This window comes from Drosophila subpulchrella, chromosome 2L (genome assembly GCF_014743375.2).
Source record: "Drosophila subpulchrella strain 33 F10 #4 breed RU33 chromosome 2L, RU_Dsub_v1.1 Primary Assembly, whole genome shotgun sequence".
Taxonomy (NCBI): Eukaryota; Metazoa; Arthropoda; class Insecta; order Diptera; family Drosophilidae; genus Drosophila; species Drosophila subpulchrella.
In genome coordinates, this window is record NC_050610.1 from 11,047,487 (window position 1) to 11,074,080 (window position 26,594).

At 40.4% G+C, this 26,594-nt stretch overlaps 5 protein-coding genes across 21 annotated transcripts; 3 read left to right on the plus strand and 2 right to left on the minus strand.

Moving 5' to 3' along the window:
- Positions 1–358: 358 nt before the first annotated feature.
- On the minus strand, positions 359–2,098 carry LOC119547203 (serine/threonine-protein phosphatase 2A activator). Its single transcript, XM_037853949.1, has 4 exons — positions 1,941–2,098; positions 1,262–1,885; positions 997–1,205; positions 359–829 (listed from the first exon to the last, which is right to left on the minus strand). The coding sequence occupies exons 1-4, from the start codon at positions 1,966–1,968 to the stop codon at positions 449–451; spliced, it is 1,242 nt and encodes a 413-aa protein (XP_037709877.1). The 5' UTR covers positions 1,969–2,098; the 3' UTR covers positions 359–448.
- A 336-nt stretch (positions 2,099–2,434) lies between these two features.
- On the plus strand, positions 2,435–3,400 carry LOC119547204 (putative oligosaccharyltransferase complex subunit CG9662). The gene is made up of 2 exons (XM_037853951.1): positions 2,435–2,676; positions 2,740–3,400. The coding sequence occupies exons 1-2, from the start codon at positions 2,538–2,540 to the stop codon at positions 3,048–3,050; spliced, it is 450 nt and encodes a 149-aa protein (XP_037709879.1). The 5' UTR covers positions 2,435–2,537; the 3' UTR covers positions 3,051–3,400.
- A 196-nt stretch (positions 3,401–3,596) lies between these two features.
- Positions 3,597–5,805, plus strand: LOC119547202. Of its 3 annotated transcripts, none has more exons than XM_037853947.1 (5): positions 3,597–4,255; positions 4,313–5,220; positions 5,283–5,364; positions 5,420–5,566; positions 5,645–5,805. In XM_037853947.1, the coding sequence occupies exons 1-4, from the start codon at positions 3,932–3,934 to the stop codon at positions 5,564–5,566; spliced, it is 1,461 nt and encodes a 486-aa protein (XP_037709875.1). In that variant the 5' UTR covers positions 3,597–3,931; the 3' UTR covers positions 5,645–5,805. The 3 variants fall into 3 exon arrangements, with proteins under 3 accessions (XP_037709875.1, XP_037709874.1, XP_037709876.1); XM_037853946.1 differs by having other exon boundaries at positions 5,671–5,805; XM_037853948.1 differs by having other exon boundaries at positions 5,420–5,536; positions 5,671–5,805.
- A 312-nt stretch (positions 5,806–6,117) lies between these two features.
- LOC119545931 (protein Aster-B) lies at positions 6,118–22,812 on the plus strand. 15 transcript variants are annotated; one of them, XR_005219154.1, is made up of 12 exons: positions 6,121–6,829; positions 12,344–12,640; positions 12,823–13,303; positions 15,170–15,419; positions 16,042–17,143; positions 17,209–17,461; positions 17,541–17,671; positions 17,770–17,966; positions 19,612–20,074; positions 20,329–20,449; positions 21,257–21,405; positions 21,581–22,812. XR_005219154.1 is itself a non-coding variant. In XM_037851852.1 (11 exons), exons 1-11 carry the CDS (start codon positions 6,543–6,545, stop codon positions 21,320–21,322), a joined length of 3,648 nt encoding a protein of 1,215 aa, XP_037707780.1. In that variant the 5' UTR covers positions 6,121–6,542; the 3' UTR covers positions 21,323–22,812. The 15 variants fall into 15 exon arrangements, 14 of the variants coding, with proteins under 14 accessions (XP_037707786.1, XP_037707792.1, XP_037707788.1 ...); XM_037851852.1 differs by having other exon boundaries at positions 21,257–22,812; XM_037851854.1 differs by lacking the exon at positions 21,257–21,405.
- A 146-nt stretch (positions 22,813–22,958) lies between these two features.
- Positions 22,959–23,970, minus strand: LOC119545932. The gene has a single exon (XM_037851865.1). It carries the CDS (start codon positions 23,856–23,858, stop codon positions 23,172–23,174), a length of 687 nt encoding a protein of 228 aa, XP_037707793.1. The 5' UTR covers positions 23,859–23,970; the 3' UTR covers positions 22,959–23,171.
- Positions 23,971–26,594: the final 2,624 nt, after the last annotated feature.

Genomic DNA, 26,594 nt, shown 5'->3' on the forward strand with positions numbered 1-26,594 from the left:
GCCACTTTCCTGCTTCCTTCACTTTTTGTTATAATTTCCTCTCATTTTAAGCTGTTCGCTCCGCAAAACTTGATGTACTATAAGTTCATCTATTTGCATGCCTCATTTGCCATATTGATTTTGTTTTGCTTTGCTTCCTCGATTTGTTTTTTCTGCCTAAAATGAAAAAAGGTGGTGGTACATTTGTTTCCATTAAATTCGGCTTAAGATTTACATTTTTGTTTTGGTAATATGGGGATGAAAAATTAGAATTAAATGGAGTGAATTAGATTTGCCAAGAGGGTTTCAAGAGGGTTTTTTTTAAGTTTTGACCACTAAGGATGTAAACTATACACTCCGGAACCCAGAATAAATTACATTTTTACTTGTGTAAACAGTTTTACTGGACCGAGGGTCAACGCTATTAATAAGAAATTTGTAACACAGGTTAGATCATCGCCATTCTCCTCTACTCTGCCGCCTGTTCCTTGGTGGCTTCTCCCTGGGCCGCTTGGACGTTGGGCTTATCCCCTGATCCCTCGGCGGCCGCCACCAGAGAAGCCGACGATGTCGATGGACGCAGTACCACGCTGCTGTCGCTGCTCTCGCTACTAGAATCGCCCACATTTAGATCGTTGCTCAGAGATTCGGCGGGAGGAGGAGGAGCAGGAGCCGCGGACACCGGAACTGGTGGCACCAAGTTCGGAGTCCCAATGCAGATGCGTTTGGACGGCGGCGGAGCCACATGACCCAGTCGGGCATTGGTGATGGTTGTGCCAGGTGACACTGGCTCAAAGGCCATCAGTTCTCCGAAGTAGACGTGCTGGATCACGGGAAACTTGGAGAGTATCTGTGGGATGTTCAGAAAGTAAGTTGGGGTTGTAAACTAAATATTTCAATACAGATTTTTCTCTTATATTCCATCCAATACAATATTTCATTGTATACCATAAAATAATCATTAATAAACCCTCTAATTTGTTTACTCTAGCAAGAACTGTCCCTTAAAGACCTTACCTCCTTTTGGTACATTTTCACCAGACCTGCGTTGATCTTGACCCACGAGGGCACATCCGTGATGCTCCACAGCTGGTTGGAGTGCTCGCCAAAGTGACCAGTCTTGACCTTGCAGATGTAGTCGATGCAGCTGATGAACATGAAGTGATCCTTGAAGTCACTGATGATCTGCTCGTCCACGAACTTAGAGGGATCGAAGGGGCTTTTGACTGAAAGTGACTTAATTAGAATTGAAATCTGTGGAGGATCTTATCCAAAGACCCACCTGCTAGCTGCGCACTGCCCCAGATGAAGGGCACGAACTGGAAGTCGTCCAGGGACCAGACCCCTTGACTTCCAGCTGGTTCCATGTTGTAGGTGCGCTGCAGCTGTCTAACGAACTCCAGATAGCGATTGAAGAGCCTCAGGGCGGCGCTGACAATGTCTTGTTCCTGCAGAATTTCGGCCTTGAAAAGGGAGCACAAGAAGAATAGGAAGGAGAGCTCATGCCCGGTTCCGTAGTCAATCCTGGTGGCATTGCCAAAAGACTCCATAAGGTACTGTTCCAGTTCGCTCTGGTATCTCTTCTTGGCGGCGGGGAGCAGCTGCTCCAGCAGTTCCGGCATCTGTTCCCGCATCTCTTGGGCCCAATCCCTGTAGGCCTTGTTGCCAAACCGCTGGGGCTGCTCCAAAGGAGGATGTTGCTCCACCAATTTCTCCAAGGAATCGAAGAGACGCAGTAGCTTCCTTAGCATTTCCGACTCGAGCACCTCGTCCGTGGTCTTGATCCCCTGAATGGCCGAACTGGTGCCATTGATATAGCCTATCAAATCGTGGTAGGCGCGGGATCTTTGCCAAATGGCAAGGTCTCCTAGATTTTGCACTCTCTTCGCAATTGCCGGCAGTTTACCTGGAATACAATTCGTTAACACGGTTTGATTTTATTGGGATTACAATCTGCGCACCTTCCCCTTGGATATTGGCATCCGCCATTCTCGAAAACTAGTTGTTTAACCTCGATTTAAAGTTATTTTGTTCGGGAGTTACGTTTTGTTTGTTATTTTAAGGGCATGGTCTTCTTCTTACTCTGTTGCAAGGAGTTGAGTGCAACGGTGTCATCTCTAAGTATGACCGTTTCCCTATGCAGTCAATGGATTAAGGGCGTTTACACTGTGAAAGCAGAATGTTGGAATGTAAAAAATATATATTATGGCGACCATAAAACATGTACAACAAAATCCAGTATCAATGGTTGTTGCTTAAACTCAGTTGGAACTGCAAAAAACGTAAATATAAATAATTATAAACGTTAATCTAGTAAATATATTTCTGAGAAATACATCTAAGATATATAAAGGTGCTGAAGATACAGCTGCAGATGCAACATAGTGTGAACCGCATTACAGGTGCATTGCGATAGTTTTCGTTTATCGTATATGGTATAATTGACCATCCCTATCCGATAGATAACAACAAACTCCGCCTACGCCGGCAGACCGCCACGAAATCTTAAAAAAAACGAAATATCTTTGATCTTAAAGCTATTAAAACCTATTTAAACCATGATCGAGACACTTTATAACCTGCCCTTCCACATCCTCGTGCCGCCCAACATCAAGGTCCGGAAATTCAGCATTCCAATGCCTTCGCCAATGGCTGTTTTCAGTGTGATACTGTTTTCCTATTTTCTGGTGACAGGCGGTGAGTTATTATACTATTACTATTAAGATCAATTATGTAGTTATTGTGGATATTATTCCACAGGCATTATCTACGACGTGATCGTGGAGCCGCCCAGTGTGGGAGCCACTGTGGATGAGCATGGGCACTCCCGTCCCGTGGCCTTTATGCCTTATCGGGTGAATGGGCAGTATATCATGGAGGGCCTGGCCAGCAGCTTCCTGTTCACCGTCGGCGGACTGGGATTCATCATCATGGACCAAACCCACTCCCCGGGAAAGACAAACCTCAATCGTCTGCTGCTGACCGCCATGGGATTCATCTTCATCCTGGTCTCTTTCTTCACCACCTGGCTTTTCATGCGCATGAAGCTGCCCAGCTACCTGCAGCCCTAGAATCTCAACTTGAAACGGAAGGATCAACGCTCTCTTAGTATTCTCTTACAGTCCAAAATCTCTAAGTCGGGGATGCCTCCGAAATCTCTTTCAACTTGATTTTAATCGAATTTCTATGTAATTTAGTATAGAATTTAACGAAAGAGATTAAAGGGACATCACCGTATAAGAAATTCCAGTTTAAAGGCTTTAAGCTTCTGAAAATACAATAAGGGGCATTTCTAAAACTGATTTTATTATTGGCTGTGTGGAACAATCAATGAAATGAATTGAAATCAGTTTCAGAATACCCTTTCATTTCTTTATTTTTCAAAGATGTCGAATAAATAATATAGTTATGCCACAAATTACTACTTTAATATTGAAAGCTCTTTACACTTAAACATTATTGCAATTGCATATAAAATTTTTACTTCCTTTATAAGTTCTTAAAATGTTCTGATTAAAGCACTTTAATTGCATATTTTATAGACCCTGAAACATGTCGCCTATGTGAGCATATAAAATCGGGTAAAAACAAACTGTTTGGCGTCCCATGACTCTCAGTTCAGTTCGCGCTGTTGGCTTGATTGGCTCGCTAGTTTGTCCGCAGCGTGCAAAAACGCTATCCATCGCCTATATAAATTTAGAATCTATTTTTGTTTATAAATATTCAGTACCTACATATATGTATGTGCAACCAAAGTGGAAATTAGCTAAATAGTTACCAGGAAAAGTGGAGAAAACTCGATTGTTAGCCAAAGGAACCAAAAACCAAACAATCTTTTTTCGTTCTCCAAGTGATGTAACCTCGGGGAATACGAATCCTCTCCTGCTCATCTCTCCCAGCGGTTTCTGCGTCGCATTTTGTTTACTTCTTGGGCGAAAACCAAAACAGAGACATGTCGAAAAAGTGCACTGTGCGCTCGCTGAGCGATAGTGCTTTGGCGGAACTGGCCAACTTGTTGGTGTCCACCATCAGCTATGTGCAATATGCTCCGGATGTCCATCTGGACATTAACATCGTGATGGTGGAGCTAAACGAATACCTTTCCCAGTTGGGAGCCACCCCGAATATATATCAGGATTTGCTCAGGGTCATCCTAAGCTCGGATTACCTGGACGCCAACATGAGGTTCACCTGCCTGCAGATGCTGCTCAACTGCGGGGTCACTTTTCTAATGACCGAGGTGTTTCCCTTCAGCTATTACGAGAAAATCTTACAGGTAATTGAAGTATATTAACATTTTATAAACCAATATTGATGGCCTTTCTTATTCCAGGTGATTGCAGCCCAAGGAGCCGGTTTACGGGTGTTAAATATCAAAGGAATCTGGGTTAAGGAGGAGCATATGCACTACATGTATGACATAGTCAGAAAATGCAACCAGTTGGTCAAGCTGTATGTGCCCTATATAGCCAACGATCGGTTGCTGGAGGAGATCGGAAAGTGCTGTACACGCCTGCAGATTTTGGACATTTCCGGCGAGACTGATATTACGGAAATCGGCATTGATTTTCTGGCCAAAGGAGTCTGCTCACAATCCCTGACTGTTGTGGATGTGGGAATGCCGGGAGAGGAGAATATCTGCTACTCGGATATTGCCCTGATCCTAGAACATTGCCCCCAAGTGGAGACACTCTCTACGTACTCCTTCGTGGGGGCATCCTTGAAATTTATTCACGATAATATCGACGATCGGTTCAAGTGCCGCTTGAAATACATCCATGACACGGGCACGGATGAAGCCACCTTGCAGGTGATCATGCAAACGTGTCCTAGGCTGGAGACCCTTTATCTCGACTCACCGAAGACCGGAAGCCTGAGAGCTTTACACACGCGAAATTTAAGGAAACTGAAGATCTATAAATTCGTTGTGGCTGAGTTACTTCCGCTATTGGAGCGACCAATTGGCAGGAACCTGCGTCATCTCACGATGATCAAGGGCTTGGGAAACCTTGATCTAGGGAAGTTGGCACGTCTCTGTCCTTCCCTGATCGATCTCGACTGCTACATGATTGATAGTCTATCCTACGCACAAGGACATGCCAAGTTCCAACAGCTTGAGGGTCTGGAGATCCTAAGTAGCGCTATTATGAACAGCTCTTTAAAAGCCTTCCTTTGTAACTCCACGGATCTGAAGAGATTGGCGGTGGACACTGTGGATTTTACGGATGAGGACATAGTGAGGTAGGAATATATATGATTTATTTTTTAAAATCCAACTTAATTAATAAATCTTAAATAAACAGCATGTTTATGCAGCATGACTTTAATGTTCTGGAGGATGTTTGGTTTACTTTGGCGCCAGATCTTACAGTGCAGTCTGTGGAGGTAAGCTTCTAGTTAATAAAACTATTTTCCTTATGAACAACTAATGTATTTCCAGTTACTAATGGACAGTTGTCCAGAACTGCAGTCCGTGGGTCAGCTAACCGGCTGGTCCCTAACACCCGATGATTTGGCGCTGATTAGAGGACTTTTAAAAAGCGGCAATTCGAGCATTGTACTGACACCAAACGGTTTTCTAGCTTGAGTATTATTTATAATTGCTCTTTTAGCCATTAACATTATTTTAATTTACCTAAACTATTTATTTATTTCTAAAATATAGTTATAATATTTTTTAAATCTTTCTAGCGCCTTCAGTAGCCCTGTTGCTGATGTCTCTTTCCCGCCCAGAGGAGCAATCTTTGTTGTGAACGAATCAAATGTTGTGTATTCTAATTTTCTTGTGATATTATAAAAATAAAAATGTTTAAATTTTAAAATTAACTGAAGTCAGTGTGACCAGACCTGTTGTTTCAGTGCAGCTTCTAGAGGTGGGAGTACATTGACTGTAACATCGATATACATAGATATAATATTTTTAAGCCTAGAAGAGATAGTCGAGATGAAAATTAACAAAGGAAATTTCGTAAAGGACTTCTTCTTTTTCGACTTCAGCTCCTAGCAGTATATATTGTTGGGTGATTTCTAGCATTTCCTTATCCATATTTATCGATGTTTAACCACCTCTAGCAGTTTCCACACAGCTGTTTTCTGATATGTTCGCATTTATCGTATATCGATGTTTTTCGGGTTACCATGGTGCCGAGCATTACGCATAATTTATGTACACATTTTATTCACTGAAAAAGACCAAGTGGAAGTGAATAAAGTTGGGAGTCTGCTAAACAAGATATTTTTCTGTAGTTAGATGGTACAGCGGAGTGAAATCACCTGGATTTATAGAGCGGCGTCTGGTCATTGGCACACCTAGCAACCCTTAGTCCGCGACGTATACCTTTTATGAGCAAAATTTCTCGGTGGGCAGACGAAACGGAACTCCTGAATTTAACCCTTTAATCTCATCTAAAATAAACTAAATCCCCATTTAACGGCGTGGTAACTGAACAATCGTTAATGTTCCAACGTGTCAGTGATTTTTCCAAATTATGCGACTCCGAAAACCCAAGTAAAAATCAACTTCCGCAGACGTCAGCAAGTGCGGCAGAGTGAGCCGTGGTGTCATGAATTTTGTCACACAGCAGCGGGCACAACAGCAGCACCACAAGTCCTCCGCCTCCTCGTCGAGTTCCTCGCTGGCCTCCAGTTCCTCGTGTTCCGGCTCGGGATCAGGATCGGGATCGGGATCTGGCCTGGGATTGGGATCCGGCTCCCGCTTCGTGGCCCTGCGCAAGTCCTCCAGCCAGGGGGCCCTGCCCAAGTCCTTGTCCACCGCGCACAGCTTCTTCCATCGTCCTTCGTCCTCGCACGGCAAGCACAAACGCACCGCCAGCCTAAATGCGCCGCCCATGTGAGTTGCCACGCCCCACTGTCCAATAAACTAATCAAAAATCTAAAGTTTATGCTTTTACACGGAAAGAAATTGGGCGAAAAGAAGGTCTATTTTATGTAGTAGAGCTATAAAAGTCTTTTACAGTAATTGCTCAAGAAGATTGAATTGATAAATGAAATGATAAATATAATTTTAAATGATCTAAAGTTTATAGATTAAAAGACTAAGTAAAGTTTACTGATAATAATAAGTTAAAATGTATTTCCAATTCCTTAAAACAAAAGTAGAGCACAAGTGGGACTTAGGATTGATTAAAACATTATAATAATTACATTTACTATATTCCAAGTTAACAAAATTTCATGATTGGTTATTTATTACCAATATACCAAATATCGTACCAAATAGGTTTAACATGATATTATGTATATGAACCAAACTCATATGTATTGAAGTTTAGAGTAAAGTTCAACCTTTATAAAAATGCCTTCTACAATATCTTAGCCATTCTTGGTCCAAATTCTTTCTGTGTAAACGAAACCTAAGAGTTAAGCGTGTTAATTTGTGGTGTAGGATTGCCCGCTGGTTTGCATGTTTAGCCCGTCGCTAGTCATATTGCATGTCGTTTATAAGCCCCTCTTTGTTCCTTTCAGTTTGGTTTATCTGCCACCCCGATAACCCCTTCCTAAATCAGTGATAATGCGCTTGCCCCATTCTAATTGCCCCACACCTCTTACACTCCTTGCATTTTGATAGCATTTGCGTTTATTGCGCAACAGTTGCCTCACAGGAAGGAGAGGTACATTGCGTCTCGTCGCTGTAAGGCGCTTTAAAATATCGATTTTGTGGCCACTGAGGGTTCGAGCAAAAAGAACAGAGCCACTAGACAAACAATAACTCTCTTGTCTTTAGTACGACGGCAAATGTGTTTGGGTTATCATCGCACTGTGTTGGCTATCAGTTAATTTAGTGAATGAACTCAAACTAGGCAGCATTTTTGTACTTAAATTAATAGATAGCAAAATAAACAAAAGCTTTATTTAAAAAGGAAATGAAAGGTTTGGCGTTTTAAAAATTGATCGACTTTAGGTTATAAGGAAGATAAAAGGGAAAGAAATAAATTTATTTTGAGACTAGCAAAATCCATTAAAGTTCATCCAAATGTTTATTGTCGATTTAAAAAGCGTTTTTATTTACAATCACTTGAGCAAAAGTTCACAGGTTCGTGGAAATTCCTAGTTTAACTACTGCACTAAAAATACGCTGTAGTAACCAGCTCTTTGAGCTAGTTTCTATTTAGTGTTACATTTTATCTTCATTTAAGAGTCTCATTAAACTAGTAATTGGCCAGTTCTCAAGGACTTCTACATTTTGCTAACATTTTATAGTCTTGCACACCCACTGTATTTACATATAGCCAACAAAATGTACAAATGGTGTTTTGTGCACTGAAGCGTTTTCCACGTAGGCCAAAAAATAAAAAGCATTTTCGATTAGCCTTGGCTGGTACATATACATACGTGGTGAAATATTCGTAGGAGGTTATCTATCTGCTGTAAATATGCATTTGCATAGCCACCCACCTAAAGGAAGTTGGTTTGTCTGCTAGGGAGTTATATGGACTATACGTACATATCCGTACAGAAACCTGAAAAATGATACAATTTAGATACCTTAAAAAAGTTTAAATATTTTATAAACAAACAATTACAAATTAAGACAATACGAGTATGCTTATAATATTTTAATATTACTTTTATCTTGAGTAATACGTCTATTGTATTCAAAGGTCTTCTATATGTGCGACTCCCTTCAAAAATATTTCAAAAATAAAAACAAGAGTGTTATATTCAATAATATTTTTTATCAGTATAGTAATACGTCTAGCGTATTCAATGGTCTCCTATATCACGGTCCGATTTTCCAACCCCGAGCAAAACAAAACCGGGGGATTGCCATTATTCTCTCGGCGGCTGCTCTCGAGTGCAAATCGGAACGTCGAGCTGGGATGACGTGCCCGGCACGAGCTCCCGCTTTTCGATACTCAGTGCTCTGTTCTCTATTCTACCTTCTAAAATTCCTATATCTCGCCGTCGCGTGCCTTAAACAACAACCAACAAACAAACAAACAAAAAACAAATGACAATCAACAACGAGGAATAACAAAACGACAAAGCGACACTGAACACGGAAAATTAATTAAATAATTAACAGCAAAACGGTGGACTGTCTGTGGGATAGTTCATAAATTAATGACATTTCGCCGAGCAGTGCTAAAAATACGAATAATTTTTGCTGTATTTACGTTTTTGCGTTTCGTCATCACTTTTTTTTTCCGCTGGCAAAGACCGGACTCGGCCACTTTTGGCCACTTTTTTCGGCTGTTCCTCAGCGATGACATAGATTCTCGGTTGGACAATACAGACCAAAGCAGCTAGCCAATGCCGGAGGAGGAAATAAAGAAGCCGCCGAGGAAAACACTGAATGTGGAACCAAAGAAAGCCAAGCGAAAGAAAATGTAATACTTTTTCGCTCTTCACTATTGATTTTTCTCCGGGCTTAAGTGGTTTAGAGGTCTCAATTCGATGTCGGTAATATAGCAATTACTGCCCGTAGTTGAAGTAGTTTTCTTGGGCCGGCTACTTAGTTTTATGGCCAGTGGCCTTTCATGTCGGAAATGCATTCGTAATCCGGCTTCCCTGACGAATGGAGCACTTTTCGAACCCGAAGGACAAAGTTCAAGGGGGAGAAATATCTATTATTCAGGTCTACAGCCGGTGCAATTTTATTCGTAATGATAACTTGCAGTCTGTTGAAATAATTGATATACAGTATATCAGTAATTGCCATGAATTCTGAATGATATTTCCCATTGATAAGTTTCTATTCAAATAAGCACGTAGAAAACATTCGCTAAAGTTTAGTCACACAATTTACCCCCAAAGATTTATTCGTATATAAAAAAACAACATCATATAGTCACCAAAAATTTCGCAAATTCATTTTAGTTAATTCAAAATATTATTGTTTTGTGCTTAGAACAAATAAAAACCATACGACTTACCCGCCCCCAAATATAATGCCTAGTAAATTATCTTCTAAATTATCTAAAATGACGTTTGTTTAGGCTATAAATAGCTTTGAATCACGAGAATTTTATCTCGAATGTATTCTACATTCGCAGAATTTTCTCCACAAACAAGTGCTACGTCAATTAAGGTTGTTTGTTGGTGCAAATTATTTTCTAGGGCATGTGTTTTCATCAGAATTTCTGAAAAGTATTTAAAGATTAATCAATGGAACCCAAGTATTTCGAGCCTTATCTCGAAAAGTCGTCACAACCCCCGAACTCCCCTAAGCACATGATATAATTTCTATATACACATTATAATCCATTACATTATCTCTGATCTTTCACACATTTGAGTTGACTTTTTGCAATTACAAGTACGTACTCATTTAATGATGTTCGTCATTAAATGGTTTTCACTCCTCTCAATTTTGTTTACTCGATTCGCAATGTGCTTCGAATGCCCTGTGTTCCAGTAAATATGTATATTGAACTTGAACTGTTCTAGTGATAAGAATAATTAAGTCGAGTCCCTTGGGGGTCGATCTCTATATGAACGTTGAGTGAGAAAAACGGAAACTCGTATTTGTATTTATAAAGACTTCTGTAAATAGGGGAAGTACTTATATTTACCAGACACAAAGACTTTTTGTCCCTGATGTAAAGTTCATTGATAAGGCCGATTATCTTTAGGGCGGTTATTAAGGTAGAGTTGTATATTACAGTACCTGACCGAGTGCTTGGGAACTGAAAAAGCTTAAAAAATCATTAAATTTGGTTGTGTCATGGCTTAATTCGCATATATAGCATTTTATGCGTTCTAAGTGCAGTCGCTCTTTAATAAACAGATGTTTCACAGAAAATGTTGCAAAAATTCATTGAATAAACGGTTTCCAGGCTCAACAAAGATTGGGGAACTGGGTTAAATCGTTTTAGCCTTTATTGTTTGAACAAATACAGACAAAAAGTGACTTACCCTGACCAATAAACGCTTTGCCAAAGCTCAATGCTGGGAGTATCTTATCGTTCTTATCAGTGCCAAACAGTGCGGCTGCTAGTATACGAATATAGGAGTATATATGTATATATATATATGGAAATATGTATTAAGAAAATAATAACAATTGTGGGGCACAACACATACACGCCCACACCGAGTAGAAGAGTAGTGCACAATAGAATTGATTACAATCGTTTAATGGCAATTGGTACACCATTCCGTCGCAGCCCACTGAGGCGAGAGCACGTCTAATTGAAAACAACATATATATAGTATAAAAACGCGTCGAAAATGTTGCGGCGAACGTTGCGAAAAAGTCGGAAACACCGGGTTCTTTGGTATGGAAAGATCTATGCCCTCTCCAGTTCCAGCGGAACTATCAATTCATTTATTGTGTGTGTGCTATCGACGGGGCAAACAATTATAGGAAATTAATTTAGAGCGAAACTGCTAAGACCACCGATCAGTTAGGCGGCGACAATGTATTCCTAACAAGCCAATTGACAGTTGCCGATAGGACCTCACATTAACCATCTGGGGCTTCCTTATCGAGGGCAGTGACTAATGGATAGATTGTGCTGCGGAAACATTAATGGTTCTTTGTTAATTGGTCGGATTAGCCGTTGAACTTTAGAAAATGGTTTATAATTGCAGCAATAACTTAAAACGATGACTTCCCATCGAGTTCCTAGGAAGTGCTCAGAAATTGTGATAATATACAATGTATTGATTAATAGATTTCTTGTAACTTTCCGTAAAAATAAATATATCTGTTCTTTTCTTCAGCTATGAAAAGCACCTAATAATTACTGGAACTTAGGAAAGTAATTGAATAATTATTCAAAATTGGTGTTTATCCTTTTGAAAGGTTTTCACTATTCCTTCTATATTTTTGCACCCTATTTTTGAATTGTTCCGACTTGGAAACAATATTTACCTTAATCGACTTAAAATAATTATGATTGATTATAAAATTGAAATGGATCCACCTGTTGTCGTTTCTTAACCAGACTTACTTGCAAATAATTTCTTCAATAAACTGCAATCTAGTGTCAATGATTTGTAGCATTTTAGCATTGGTATAGGTAAGGTCTTAAAGGAACTTTTATTGTATTAGAACTTATCTCTTTTTTAAAGTTAATCCAAAAACAAAAATCTTTCCAATAGAAATATTGGTCTTAATTGGTACTCTTGAATAGTTTCGAATTTCATTGTCCTCAATTGTTGTGTGAAGTGGAGGTCTACTTATGTTAACCAATTTAAAATGTAAACTTTGTAGCACTGTAGATTTTAATGTTATCAGATCTGTCCTTTTCCACTGCCTCTTCCTGTGGTTCTAATGCCCCCAAGTATTTTGCTAGATGTACCTGATTTAGTTGCTCCTGTTGTTCCATTGTCTTGGGCATGATTTTTAATTTGGCATTTGCTATTTTGATTTGTTTATATATGCATTTTATTGTAGGATTAAAGATAGTGATATAACCAACCCAACAACATCAAGTGTAACCATAACCGCTACGACTGCCGAAAGTTCGAGCAGTAGTAATGCCAACATGATACCCGAGACCACCCAGCCCGATCAGCTCCAGTCACAGTCACAGATACAGACACAATCCCAGCTCCAGCTCCAATCCCAGTCACAATCGCAATCGCAATCGCCGCAGGCACAGGATAATCCCGAGACCAATCCCCAGCAGCAATCGCAGCCGGAGGAGGAGGCGAAGCAGGCGGATGCGGCTGGTAGCAATGGTGGCGACAGGTAGGTGGGATCACTGCTCCGGAAACTCTCCAGCCAGGCTTGGGTCCAATTCCGTAAGAGAATTCATCATACCTTCCAAATTTGCATGCCTAGTTCAAGAGTTTTTCCATTTAATCGAAGTAGCTGTAGTTGGAGTGTCCAGTTGAGCCGCTAATAATATTTATTCCACTTGACAATTACAGGCGCGATTCGATCACCGAGGAGATCACCATACCGAGCACCACAAACAGCAGTTTGAGCAACAAACTCCTGACCATTCAGGAAGCTGCCGGCAGCCTCGAGCAGAGCAGCGTCTCCATATCGACGTCCTCCAACCAGAACGCTTCCACAACAGCCGGCGGATCGCCGCCGACAGCTGGTGCAGCTCCAGGTGCCAATGAGTCCAACGGCAGCAGCAACCTCAGCTTAAACCAGGCCGCCACTTCCACAAGTCCTGGCTCCAGTGCGAGTGCCGCCAACACCGCTGCGTCGGGTGCCACGCCCAGCATTACCATCGTGTCCAGCGATTTGAGTCGGGATCAGCAACCACAACAGTCGCAGAGCGTCGAATCCAACGGATTCACTGCTCCTGGGGACAGTCCCTCCAGCCGGAAGAGCTCCACCAGCTCCAAGGGCAAGGCCAGCCAGGCGAAGCTATCCACATCCAGCAGCGGTCGCGATGAGGTGAGTGGAGAACCGCCCGGGGGATGGGATCAAAATTACTTTTTCAACCATATACCTACACATGTATTGAGACCGTCAGTTTGGTAGTAACTAATAAGGTATATACGATTTTTAATTTGCAAACTATTTGTTTTTCCTAAATTATAAATATACCTACACATATATTTACATAAGTTGTATTATAAATCGTGTTAAAGTAAATATAGCTAGTAACCAATTCCTAGTAACTATTTACGATTTTATAAATGAATTTTGTGTTTCTCAAATTTTAAATGGATTCTAAATACGTTGAACAATTTCTAGAACATATTGAGGTTCAAAGGTGTGTAGAACACCTTATAATGGTGACGGCATTTTTGATTGTTACTTGTGAGCATGATAATTCAAAATATGTTCAACCAATGAAGTTCCATGCCAAATTAAATGAATCCATTCTTTAGCACTATTTTGTCATATCCAGCCTTATTGCGCTCTTCACTTAACGTAATATTTTATCAATTGTATAAATTTAAATATTCACGTCACTGGCACTTTATTTTTTAATTTGTTTTTTTGCATGAACCCTTTTTTTATGGTCTCATAAATGATTTGCCTGGGTTAGGCATCATAAAGAGGTTTGAACAAAATAGGGAGTGACCTTTGAATATATATTTTTAATTTTTACATTGATAAGACAATAACAATAACAATAACAAGTTGTGTTCTCAATACAATTTTAAGGGGCTCTAAAATTTAATTATAGTTTTTCAAACGCAATTGACATGAACTTTGTTAGTGTCTTTTAGTATTTTTGGTATTCCAAAGCTTAAGATTCCATGCTTCTGAATAGATAACCCTAGAATAACCCCTAGATTGTTTGTTTTTACGATGAACTAATTGTTAATCACCATAAATACATTTTTTTAAGAAGTTCCTAATGCTAAGTCTTGTTCTTTCCAAAATATTTTCAAGTTCAAACCCGTATCATATCTTTATGACTATGAAGGGATAGTCAAGAAAACCCCAACTATTTCCGATTTTTATTTGTGTTCTGAGGAAAAGCTTGACAAGCTTTCAAAACTATCAGTTGTTGATTTTAACTATTAGCCCAACACAACGCACACCCCAAAAAAGGTGTGAAATTGCCGCAGCTGAGTGTTCAAATCAAATTAAATACACTCGAACGTATAGACGATCAATAGATCAATCGATCAGGCGATTGACAGATAGAAAGCTGGATAGATAGCCAGTTGGGCCGACAGATAGACGTGGGGTATTGGGATTAATAGCTGCATATTGGCTATCTAACACCTAGCAGCTCAATCTAATCTAGCTGAGTGATAAGGAGCATATGTGGTAGATACCCTCTCACCCCAGCTGATAAGGTTCACCCTTCGGTGCGAAAGCTCGCCACATAAATTTTGTTTTAGGCCCCAAGCTTTTTTCCGGCCATCCAGTAATGATAACGCTTCGTGTCCCCGGAGCTCCTCCATTGACGTTGGCCCGGCTGGCAATGGCAAATTAGAATTCAATGAGCGACGAAGCGTCTCAGCGACCAAAAGCGAATAAAAAAAAAAAAACAAACTAGCATTGCAGCGAACTTTGTGTAAATAATTAGGGGTCGTAAACGAACGACAAGCGTGTGGTGTGATAAGAACTAGAACCAAACACCTGGCCCAAAGAGACTTTCCTACGATAGGGCGTGACTCACCGGCGAGAAAAAGAGTTAACAAACAGAGTGCTGGTAGGAACAGGTGGCCAAAAAGCCAAAGGCAACCGATATCGAACTGAATTTAGAGCCAAAATGTTTGCTCACGCCACTGCAGACGGAATTATATGGATATCCTCATGGTATTTAATCAGCTCTCCCTCTCGCTTGTCTCCCAGCAGGACATCTCGCACCACCGCCTGAGCGATCTCACCCAGCACGAGCTGAGCCTGCTGCGCGTCGACCGGGACCAGCAGTTGACCAGCAGCAGCTCCACCTCCAACGAGAAGCCGGCCAAGCCGTCGAGGCTCTCGGAACGGGCCAAGAAGAAGTCCTGGTACAACGTCATCTATCCCAACTACAAGTCGCGGGCCGAGGACTTCAAGAAGCTCTTCAAGGACGTGCCCAACGATGAGCGCCTGATAGTGGGTGAGTCTGGGGGGATTGGCCAGGAAACAGCCCATTGCCTTTGTTTATCGTTTAATCAATTGAGTCACATGCAAATTCTGTCTGATAAGGATGATTGTGCATATCAGTCTCCATTTAAATGTTAAATGAATTCAAAAAATATGATTCTTAATGAATAACCCATTAAAAATACCAAAGGGTTGTGAGTCACGAAACAATTCAGGAAATAATGAGCAATAAAATAAAATTAAAATAAAATGTTGGACTGCATTACTATATTTATTTGATATTTATAAGAAATTCAGTCATAACAATAGTAAATGTAATATGATTAATACAAAAAATTAAAATTGTTTTTAAAATTCCTAATGGTTATAATACAAGAAAAAGCGATCTACTAAACAATTTATGAAATAATGAGCCTTAAAATATGATAAAAAATTGTATATTTATTTAAAATTCAGTCATGAGATATCTGATTGAGGTTAATGATTGGGTAATTGTAATAAATTAATACATTTTTTAAAAATACCTAGAGTTGCGTTAGCTAAATTCATTAAGAAGTGTTATTAACGATGAGTTCCGGTTAATGTAATAAACCCTAATTGAAGCAATTAACTCAAACGACCATCTTCTTCCGCAGACTACTCGTGTGCCCTGCAACGCGACATTCTCGTCCAGGGGCGACTGTATGTGTCACAGAACTACGTCTGCTTCCATGCGAACATCTTCAGCTGGGAGACCTATGTGAGCATCAAGTGGAAGGATGTGACGGCCATCACCAAGGAGAAGACGGCCCTGGTGATACCCAATGCCATATCGATAACCAGCGGCAAGGACAAGTACTTCTTTGCCACGTTCACCTCGCGCGACAAGAGCTTTTTGATGCTCTTCCGCGTCTGGCAGAACACGCTGATGAACAAGCCGTTTTCGGCGCAGGAGATTTGGAAGCATGTGCACACCTGCTACGGCGAGGAGCTGGGCCTGACCACCGACGACGAGGACTACATCGATCCCACGCTGGACAACGACAACGAGACGGACTTCGACTTCCACACGGCCATCGATGAGGATTGCCAGTCGCAGCGCCAGTCACAGCAGTCGAATCAATCCAACCAGTCGAATACACAGCTTCCCCAGAGCGGCAACAGCAGCGCCAGCAGCGGCGGCGGTGTCCGGGCCTCTGCCCCCCGCAAGTCCAAGACGAAATACTTCTTCAACTCCTCCAAATCCTCGGCCAACGCCTCGGCCAGCGGTTCTGATAACAATAAGACCAGGGAGAGCTCTCGCAAACAGAACAAGAAAATGAAGCAAAATGCCAAGGAGCTGACCCTCAGCTCCGTGAAGCCAACGGAGCTCTCGGTGAGCGTCACCATGAACGCTCCCAGCGCCAGCAGCAGCAGCACTGCCGGCTCCACCACAGCCTCCTCCTCCACCATTGCCAACCACACGGGCTCTGGCTCCGGATCGGGATCTGTATCGGGCTCAAACACCGCTGCGGCCAGTGGCAGTGGCAGCGACAAGAAGGCGCTGGAGAAGAAGGTCAGCACGGTCTCGACTGCCGCCGCCATAGCAGCTGCTACATCCCTGGCCACTGCCGGGCCACCAGCCATGGAGTCCAAGCCGGAAATAAAGCGAAAGATGGGAAAGAACCATCGAAGCCAGCGGGAAGAGGTCAAAAATGCTGCCGAAAGTGTGCCCACAGATGTCTCTGATTCTTCTGACTCCGAGGAGAACAATTTGCCGTAGGTTTTACCAAATTAGCTAACCCTAAATATCTAATTTTATTATATTTATATTACCTACCTAGATTTGTGCCCACCACGGAGTGCACCTCGACGCACGAGGGCCGCCAGATCGTCCACACCATTCTGCCCATCAATGTGGACACCTTGTTCAATTTGCTGTTCAGTAAGTCGAAATTCATAACCGACTTCCATGCCATGCGAAAGTCAACGGACCTTTCAATGGGCGAGTGGACCAAGAACGAGGAGGGTCTCCAAGTGCGCACCGTGAACGTCACCGTTCAATTGGCCGCCTCTGTGGGACCCAAGACCTCAAAGGTGAGTGTGCATCGCCCCCTAAAAATGGAATAGAACAAGTGGACTGACTGTCAAATGCATATCTATTGATTCCCCTTAGGTAACCGAGTACCAGACGCAGCGGGAGTGCAGCAAACCGGGCGAACTGTATTCCATAGACGTAAACAGTGTTAATGCAGGCATTCCATACGCGGACAGTTTCAGTGTGCTCATACACTTCTGCCTGGCTAGGTGAGTCAGCCAACGCGCTTCTTGATTAGCAGTGCATAGGTGTCAGTTTGTCATCACTCTTGAACTTTTCTAATTGGCCACTTTATTCCCTTTCCTAGAACCATTGATGATCACACTATGCTGTCGATTCACACCCAGATCAAGTACAAAAAGTCGATTTGGGGCGTTGTCAAGGGCTTCATCGAGAAGAACACGTGGGCGGGAGTGGAGGACTTCTTTGGCGCCCAGTTGCATGCGCTCCAGAGCGAGACCTGCATTCCACCTGCCAAGGGAAAGGGACGCAGGCCCAGGAGAGGTAAGCATCGCGAGTTGAGTCACTGTAACCAATTAACTACAATGCAACAACCACAACAACAAGAACAACAGAAAATACAGCAACAAAGCAAAGCAATTTTCTCTCTAATATTGTAATGAAAATACTACTCAATCAGAACTAAAATTCGATAACTGCCAATGCCAATTGCCATTGCTTCTTCTAACCACACCAAAAACGCACGCATGTCCACAACTAAACATCCAAACAACATGTTAAGAACCAAAAGAACCAACAACCAGCTACAACCAACATACATCTCAGGCATGAATCAGCAATCCGCCACCTCGACCACATCGACCAACACCATTGCAACAGGTGCTATCCACACAGCGACCAGTACGGACAATGACAGCATCCAAAAGTCGCGTCATCGTCATCCCCATCAGCAGCAGCAGCAGAACGAGCATCACCAGCATCAGCACCTGCACATGCACCATCACCACCACCATCACCACGGTAGCCAGCATCATCACCACGATCCCAGGCACTCCCACCACCACCACCATCATCAGCCATCGCCTCCGCTTCCCCATCATCACCAGCATCCCCATTGGCATCAACGTAAGGCTATACTTCAGTCCAGCAGAGGTACAGCTTGAGTAATTGGATCCCTTAGACTAGCAATTGCCACAGGGAACTTATACTGATATATATAAAATTTAAGAAAATAATCTATTAGCTTTAGGATCTGTTAATCTTATCAGGGCTCTCACCTGTAGACTCCGAATGTTCTTTATGAATTAATCTAAATTTATTTTTGGCGTCATAAAGTTATAAAGGTTGTCAGCTTATCAGTTAAAGACATTAGGTAGCAGATTATTTGGTTTCTTATCTAACAAGCGAATGCAGACAAGAAAAAATGGCACCTGCAGGGAAACCTAAAGAGTTAGGAGATATCTCTTTTAAATGTATATTTTTGTGATAGAGAAAAATATAGGTGAAGTGATGTTTATATATTTATTTCAGGTACTTCCATTTGCAGAGCTAGTATTAGTATAGTATTAGTAGTGGTAGGAGTTTAGTACAGGCATTGTCGAAGATTTATGAGCTGTTAGTTGGTAATAACCAAGTCGCCCATCATAAAACATATTCACGAATTTCAACCTTCCTTGGGAATGCTTCCTTCTATTAATCAAATTATTTTTTCGACTTGTAATGATTATTTTTGATTGTTTTATCAAGCTTCGATAAGGATTCGTCGTGTTTTCTTAATTAAACTTTTGCTCTCTTTCATAAATGTTTGGTAATTCCTAGGGGAAGTTTAAGCTTATTCGAATAAAAATGCTTACATATTAATTTTTCAAAATGTTTAGAATTGTTTAGAATGTTTTTGTAAAAATTTGTTCCCTGGAAAGAAGTTTTCCTTTTTTAAAAGTTTATTTACTGGCAATGCTAAGTTTTTGACCTTGTGACAATTGCTAGCCCATCATGAACATAACCCATTTGCTTTTTTATTTCAGTTTATTTTGATTACTAGCTATATTTTGTTGTATTCTTAATGTTGTGTTTCTGTTGCCAGCACAAAATCTTGCTTATGTTTATTTCGATTTTTTCGTTCGAATGGTTTGATTTCTAACCGTGCCATTTGCCATTCCTCTCGACGCTCGTCCCCGTCTCTCCGCAGGTACCGCCACCCAGATTCGTCCACTGGAGGAGGCAGTCGGTGCGGCCCCAGCCGGTGACTCCCTAGAGGCGCAAATGCTTTCCCCTGGAGGCGTTCCAACGGCGGCAGTCGGCGCCGCCTCGGGGCATCCGCTGCTGCTCGAGGGCGGCAAGCAGCAGCAGCTCCACCACCAGCAGCAGATGCACCACCACCACCTGCAGCCGCACAAGCAGCAGCACCACCACCACCAACAGCAGCAGCAGTTGCACCTGGGCGGCGGCGACGGTCAGGCCTTGGCGACGGGTCACCTCGGGTCACAGGGTCACAGACTCAGACACAAGGGCTTGTGGTTGTTGGTTATACTGTTGCTCTGCTTGATGCTGGCATTAAATGTGATATTATTACTTAAGCTCTGGAAGCTGGAGGACCGCATCGACGTGGATCTCAGTCGGCGGGCTCGCCTGCCCAGTTTGGGGGCCCTGAGGTAAATAGCATATTGATGGAAAGCATGTTATAACGCCCAGTGTAAATATTACTTGTAAATGTATACCATTTTTATAAGTTTAGGGCGTTATGACACTTTCAAAAGTGCTTGGGGTGCATTTCATAATTCCCAGTACCAAAACGTCCGTGGGCTTTATAGCACTTTTGAAAGTGTCATACTGGGCGTTATGACATGCACTCCTTTTTGAAGTCAAATCTGATATAATAGTATGCAAATTGACCTTCCCATTTCAGTGAGCTACCGAGCACGAACCAGGAATGGCTGGAACTGCTGCGCGACCAGGAGATGGCGCACGAGGACGAGCTGCACAAGTGGCAGCAGGTGCTCCAGACCGCCATCGAGCTGCTGAAAAAGGTGAGCATTGTCTGCGAAAAGATCTACAACGATGGCCAGCTGCGTCAGAGCATTGAGGCGATGTCGATGGCGGTGCACACTGAATTCTAAGCATCTCATTACCACGGTGATTAACAGCAGCGAACAGTGACTTCGGCGAACAGCAAGAGCGACCACTAATTGTAATCCTAACACTCACAACCACACACATGTATACTGGCAGTGCGTTTCTTAACTGTAGGGAGGTTTTAGGGAAATATGGACAAGGTCAAAATTGTACCATTTGTTCTGATAACTGAATGATTTAGTAGATATTTTTATAGTAGAATTTGTATAATTGTTCCATTCATTATGATAACTGAATTGTTTGGAAGATTTTTTAGTTCTATATAATGTAAATTAAGAAGTTTTATTATTGTTCCATTCATTCTAATAACTGAATGATTTAGTAAACATTTTTGGTTTGTAAACTGTTTATGAGATAATGTTTATTTACCATTTGGTTGTGCTTTAGTTATTGTTTTAGTTGTTTGCTTAAAAACGAATTTGTTTCCTAAGACCTTTTTTATGAGAATCTTAAATGTTCTGAAAGTTTTGAAACGCACTGCGCTAGCGGGCATTTGTTACTGATCTCTTAGTTAGCAATACACAAAACTCCGAATTGTTGCATGTTCTTTTGCCTCGGTTGAGATTCGTTTTCTCTGGCACTGACTGAAGAGATAAATGTTGAAAATTCGTGTAGCCAAATGCAAGCTTTAACCTATGTTTTCCAACATCTATCTCAACCAGAGTTGACAATTGTTTAGAGATAAGTTTTGTATTCCGTAGAGCAAACTCCAGGCCAACACATTTTGTATTGAAAATCATTTCGGTCCATCCGCAAACCAAATTTAAATGTTTAGATACAGAAAAAGAGGAATATTGAAACGAATTCCGGAGGCACCATACAAAACTCACTGTTAAAACTTTGTATTTTTGTAAGTAATTTTTATTTTTTATTTACATTTGCAAAAAGTACTCACTCACTCTGAACTAACCCCTTTTATGTTCCACTAATTTGTATCTTAGTTGCTTCCTTGTAGAATGCTTTTCATATGGAGAACCTTTTGTTTGCATTTAACCCGTTTACTCAATTATTTCTTCGTTTTTCAGACTGAAAGAACTTTGGCTGAAATCATTGTACGCTAGCAGTAAAATAATTAAAACAAAATGTTGTGCAAGTTAAATTAATCCAATCCAATTGTCTTCGACAAGCTAGGAAATACCCAATGCAATGTTTTGGGGCAAGAGCAAAGCCACCAAAAAAATCTGAAATTGAATTTAAAATTCAACTAAAGTTTAGTCACAAACCCAACACACACATAAGAGAATCGGAGGACACAAGCCAATATGTCATTTATACACATTTATGATTATGTTTTAACCTTAAGAAAAGCGCAGTGTAATTTATGTCATAAGTAGCTGCATTTTAGTTAGTTTAGAGGCAATTGTTTTGTTTTTACCACGGCATTTACGTGTAGCACCTGTTTGCTTGGCTTTGCTTTAGACAAATGTATCTACAAATTCCTCAAGTATTTCATATCTCACAACATACCAAAAACCGATACAAATCACGAGAGAGCGCCCTGAATTTTTGTTTTAGAAAATTCATTTAAATGTCGAGCAAGCGCAAAACTGGCAAACTGGAGAGTATATTAATTATAACTAATAATAATAATATAATTGCCAGTATATGGCTAGAGAAAATTTGATAAAAACGATTATACAAAATGTTTATTGTGTACAATATTTTTGTAATACCAATCGAAACAATTGTGAGCAATGTTTTCGTTCTTTTGTATAACTCCTCCTAACTCTTTACCTTTACCCATTTTTGGCGCCCGTTTACAGACTATACCGATACCAATACAAATACAAGAATCAGATACCAGATACTTCAAACTATTCAATCTAAAACGCAAGGCAAGATTAAAACCCATTATGGCATACTCTATATTCACTATAAATATGTACCATGTATATGGGCCAAGTATTGTTAGTCCGTAGTAGTTGCATTTTAAATTAACAGAGCGAAAATAAACAAAACAAGAGCTAAGAGAAAAACAAGAACGAGAAGAAAGTGAGGAGAGGGAAAACAGAAAGTAAACAAGGATATTTAAGCAAATTACATTTAGGTCTAAGCTAAAGCAAATTTAAATGTTGGTTTATCCCACACTAAAAACTAATTCTTGTCAAATTAATTTGGCCCGTAGCAAAATTGGCTTAAAATTTGTGTCACAAGTTAGGCTTAGTAAACAGAACATACAAGAATAAGAAACCGAATGTTAAGCTGCAGTAATGAGAATTCTAATTTATTATAAAAACAAATAAATAAAAGTGAAAAACAAATGTTTGATTTAATGAATGGATACTAAAGTTACAAGGGTGTTTAAGAGAATCTTAAAATTATTTAGATCAAATCCGCACTGTTTGTGTGGCGGCAGAGACTACAGCTTAATGGAAAGCTGCCGATTTAGTCTTAAACCAAAGATACTATTTTACATTTTTTATAATTTTTATGCAGGTATATAAACTAGATAAAACCATATATTGAAGTACATTTCGAATTTTGATCGCCATCATGTGGGATTTAGGTACATCATCATCTGAGAGATCTGTGATAAATTCTTCTGCCTACTAAGCAACAATTTATATAACAAAGGAGCATTGACTATGTGTCATATGCTTAACGATCGATCTGTTTTTAAATACGCCAGCGTTTTCGGATATGAACCTCTGCATTACCAGTGGTAGTGTTCTCTAATAACTTGGGGTTGCGCTTTGGTGCAATCAACTTCTCGGCCGGAATCTTCGTGTTCTTCACTTTCACCGGCTTAGGCGGCGGTGCTGGTGCTTCTTTCTTCTGTCCAGGTTCTACCTTTCTTGGAGAAAGGGGCAAGCGCTTCATCTCAGTGGAATTGGATTTGCTAAGCTTTTGTTTGCCACGATACAATCCTGGGGCTCCGGTCATGTTCCTTTTGCGATGAGGAGTGAGCACCAGCTTGGGACTGGTCTTCTTGCCCGACTTGCAATCTTTTGGGGTCATGGGCCTTGACTTGCCACGACCCTTGACCATCTTCTCGACCAGCTTCTTGATCACCTCCTTCTCCGTTGGCGGTTGGACTTTCCAGAAGGTCTGCTTTTTGGTCAGGTGTGCAGCAGTTATCGCATTTGCCGGCGGCGGAGATGGTGACCCGAGTTCCGGAGTATGAGGGAAGTTCATCGGTAAGGGCTTAGATTTTATGATTGGTTTCTTTACATCGGCAACTCCATATTTTTCTTTAGCCGCACCTTTGACAGCATCCTTTAGATCTTGGCGCATCTTCAGGTGACGTTCCACCATCATGTCGTAGATGGATACTATCGGCGTATCCAGCATGGAGGTCGCCATGTTCGAGCAGAGTAAAAGATTGGAAATATACAATTCCTTGAAATATGTTTTGATAAAAGTGTGATGGAAATGTGTGTGCTGAAACGGGGAGCGTTTGAAATGCTACGAGCTAGCTGGGTAACTGGGAAATGATTTTCTATGACTATATGATCCAGTAAATATGTTGTAAATATATTACCTTGGAAAAATAAACCTAGGTACATTCAAAATTAATATTCAACTGAAAATTGATTTAATTTATTAATAAAAATAGATAAGCATACTTTTAGGCATATACTATTTATATCATAGCTGACCGCTTCATATTGTCTCCATGGTAAATAATAGGTAGTAATATAAAAATGTAAGGTAAAGTTTCAAAGAGGGTATAATTGGGATGTGCACTAATAATAGTATTCCTGTTTTAAGCAGATTTATCTATCTGTTTCTTAAGTCCAACAGCGACGCAGTATGTCAGGAAGTGAGTTATAAATGGCTTCGACCCACTTTCGATTGCCCTGTTTTATTTCCCAACCAAGTTCAAAAGCCTATAAGAAATTCACATGACGCCGAATGAGTAAGATCACCGACTTTTTTTGTGTCGCTTCTTTTGTTGCATTACAGCTCCCCCCATGAGCTATATCAAGAAATCCCAACCTGACTGACTGATAAGAGTTCAAGTTCATTAAACCTCATAAAAATCAGGAACAATTTGTGAAATACAGAATGCCATTCAACGGTTCTTCGATGTAGGTGGTGAGTCCTTTTGTTATAATCAGGCATTTTAATAATTAAATATATTTTTTTAATAAAACAAATTTTTACAATAATATATAATATTAAACCTTTAAATTTCCCTTAGAAATAATAACTATTTGCTATTATTTTGCCCCCCGCTGTTCACTAAATTTGTAGATATATATCAATATTTGACTGACAAACTAAATTAAAAGAATTTTAGCTAAAAACAAGAGAAACTAAATTGGAATACCAACAAATTATGCATATTCTCGGCAATTTGCTTAATAAAATTGGTCTAGAACCTCAATATTTGCTGTTCGCACACGCATACACTGAACGAAAAAGGCCAACAACACGCACTTACGCACTCCACAAAAAAAAAGAGCAAAATAAGGAGAAAAATAAGAATCTTATCAGCGGTGGGACAAAAACAAAGTTTAGTAAAAAATGGAAACAAGAACAAAAAGAAAGCTGTCAGAAATCAACGGGAGCAACAACAAATTGGCTGTGTTATTTTTCAAGGTTAAGAGCAAGTGCGTGTGCGTGAATTTGCTGCCAGTGTATGCGTGTCTCGCACATTTTGCACATATATAAAAAACAACAATAAAAAATCCACCATCACAGCAACAGGAAAAAATATTTTTTTTTATAGAGAGCCGAGAGCTACGCACCGAAAAAAAAAGAGCACAGACTGCAACAACAAACCGGCGCAACTTGGCGACTTTTTTCGCTTCAAGTTTATGGCAACACAATAAACTTAATAATTTCGCTACAAACTGAACAATCATCATTATTTAGGCCTAATATGCAATTGTGCGTTATTTTCCATGTGATTTGGTCAACGACCCAAAAGCTGACACATTTTAAAATTTTATTATTTTATTATCGTTTCAAGTGCCTAGTGTAATCTCCACCCTCTCTGTCACTCTCTCTCTTCCTCTCTCCATCTCTCTCTAGCTCTTTTCCCTTTTTTGCCCACCCACACAGTCGCACACATACATGTACACGCGAATTGCACGCACACACGGTTCGTATACGCATTCAAATTGCGTATACGCAGCGTTTACCCTCGCCGAGTTTAATGACTGATAAGATTGGAAAGCTGGCATTTGCCTAACAGAATTAAAAAGAAATTATAAAGTGAGTGGACTAAAGAGAATTTTCTAGAGATATATAAACTATGAGTACATACATATATGTAGGTTAAGAAATCCCCTTTAAGGTTTCTTAATAAGAAACTATACAGAAATGATTTTAAAAATGTAAAACTCCATTATAATTCTTAAGAACCTAAATAATTTTTGGTTGATGAAGGTTTCTGTGGCCTTCTCAACGGATTTTCCCAACTTAAAGAACTTAAGTGGTTTTTAAAACAATCTTTTTAAATAAATAACCACTAAGAAAACGGAACAAAAATCTAGAATTACCCACTCACAAGTGAGTCAAAGGCGAGACATTAAATCGACGAAAAGCTGTTCGCTACTCTAAAAACGTCTTGAAACTTGTTGAATGACTTCTGGGTTGCCAATCAAGACCTTAAATTTCTATCGTCAAGTCGAAATTCGAGATCAGCCGAACCAACACACCAACTTTTTTATTAACTTGTATTATTTATCAACGAGAATTATCAGTGTTCTACAGGAAATGTAAGACGATAACATGGAACTAACAGGGCATGTTAGGGAAAAGCAGGTGAAATTGTATCGCTGTAAGCCCATAACATTTGTAATAATGTTAACCAAGGCAACTTAACATTCATGTAATGAATGAAGAGCGAGAGAGAGAAGATGCAGTGGGAATACACTGAAAGAAAAAACATAGTGAGCACGGAAAGTTAAATAACAATACCTTATTTCCATGACGTTAAAAAAAATATATTTAACTAGGATCGTGGCTTTCATATTTTTTATTATTATTTCTTCTTTCTTCTTCTTCTTCTTCTTCTTTTTAAGTTATTTTCGATATTAAAAAAAAGTTGTTTGCATTTTTTTTAGTTTCTAATATATCTATGCTTAA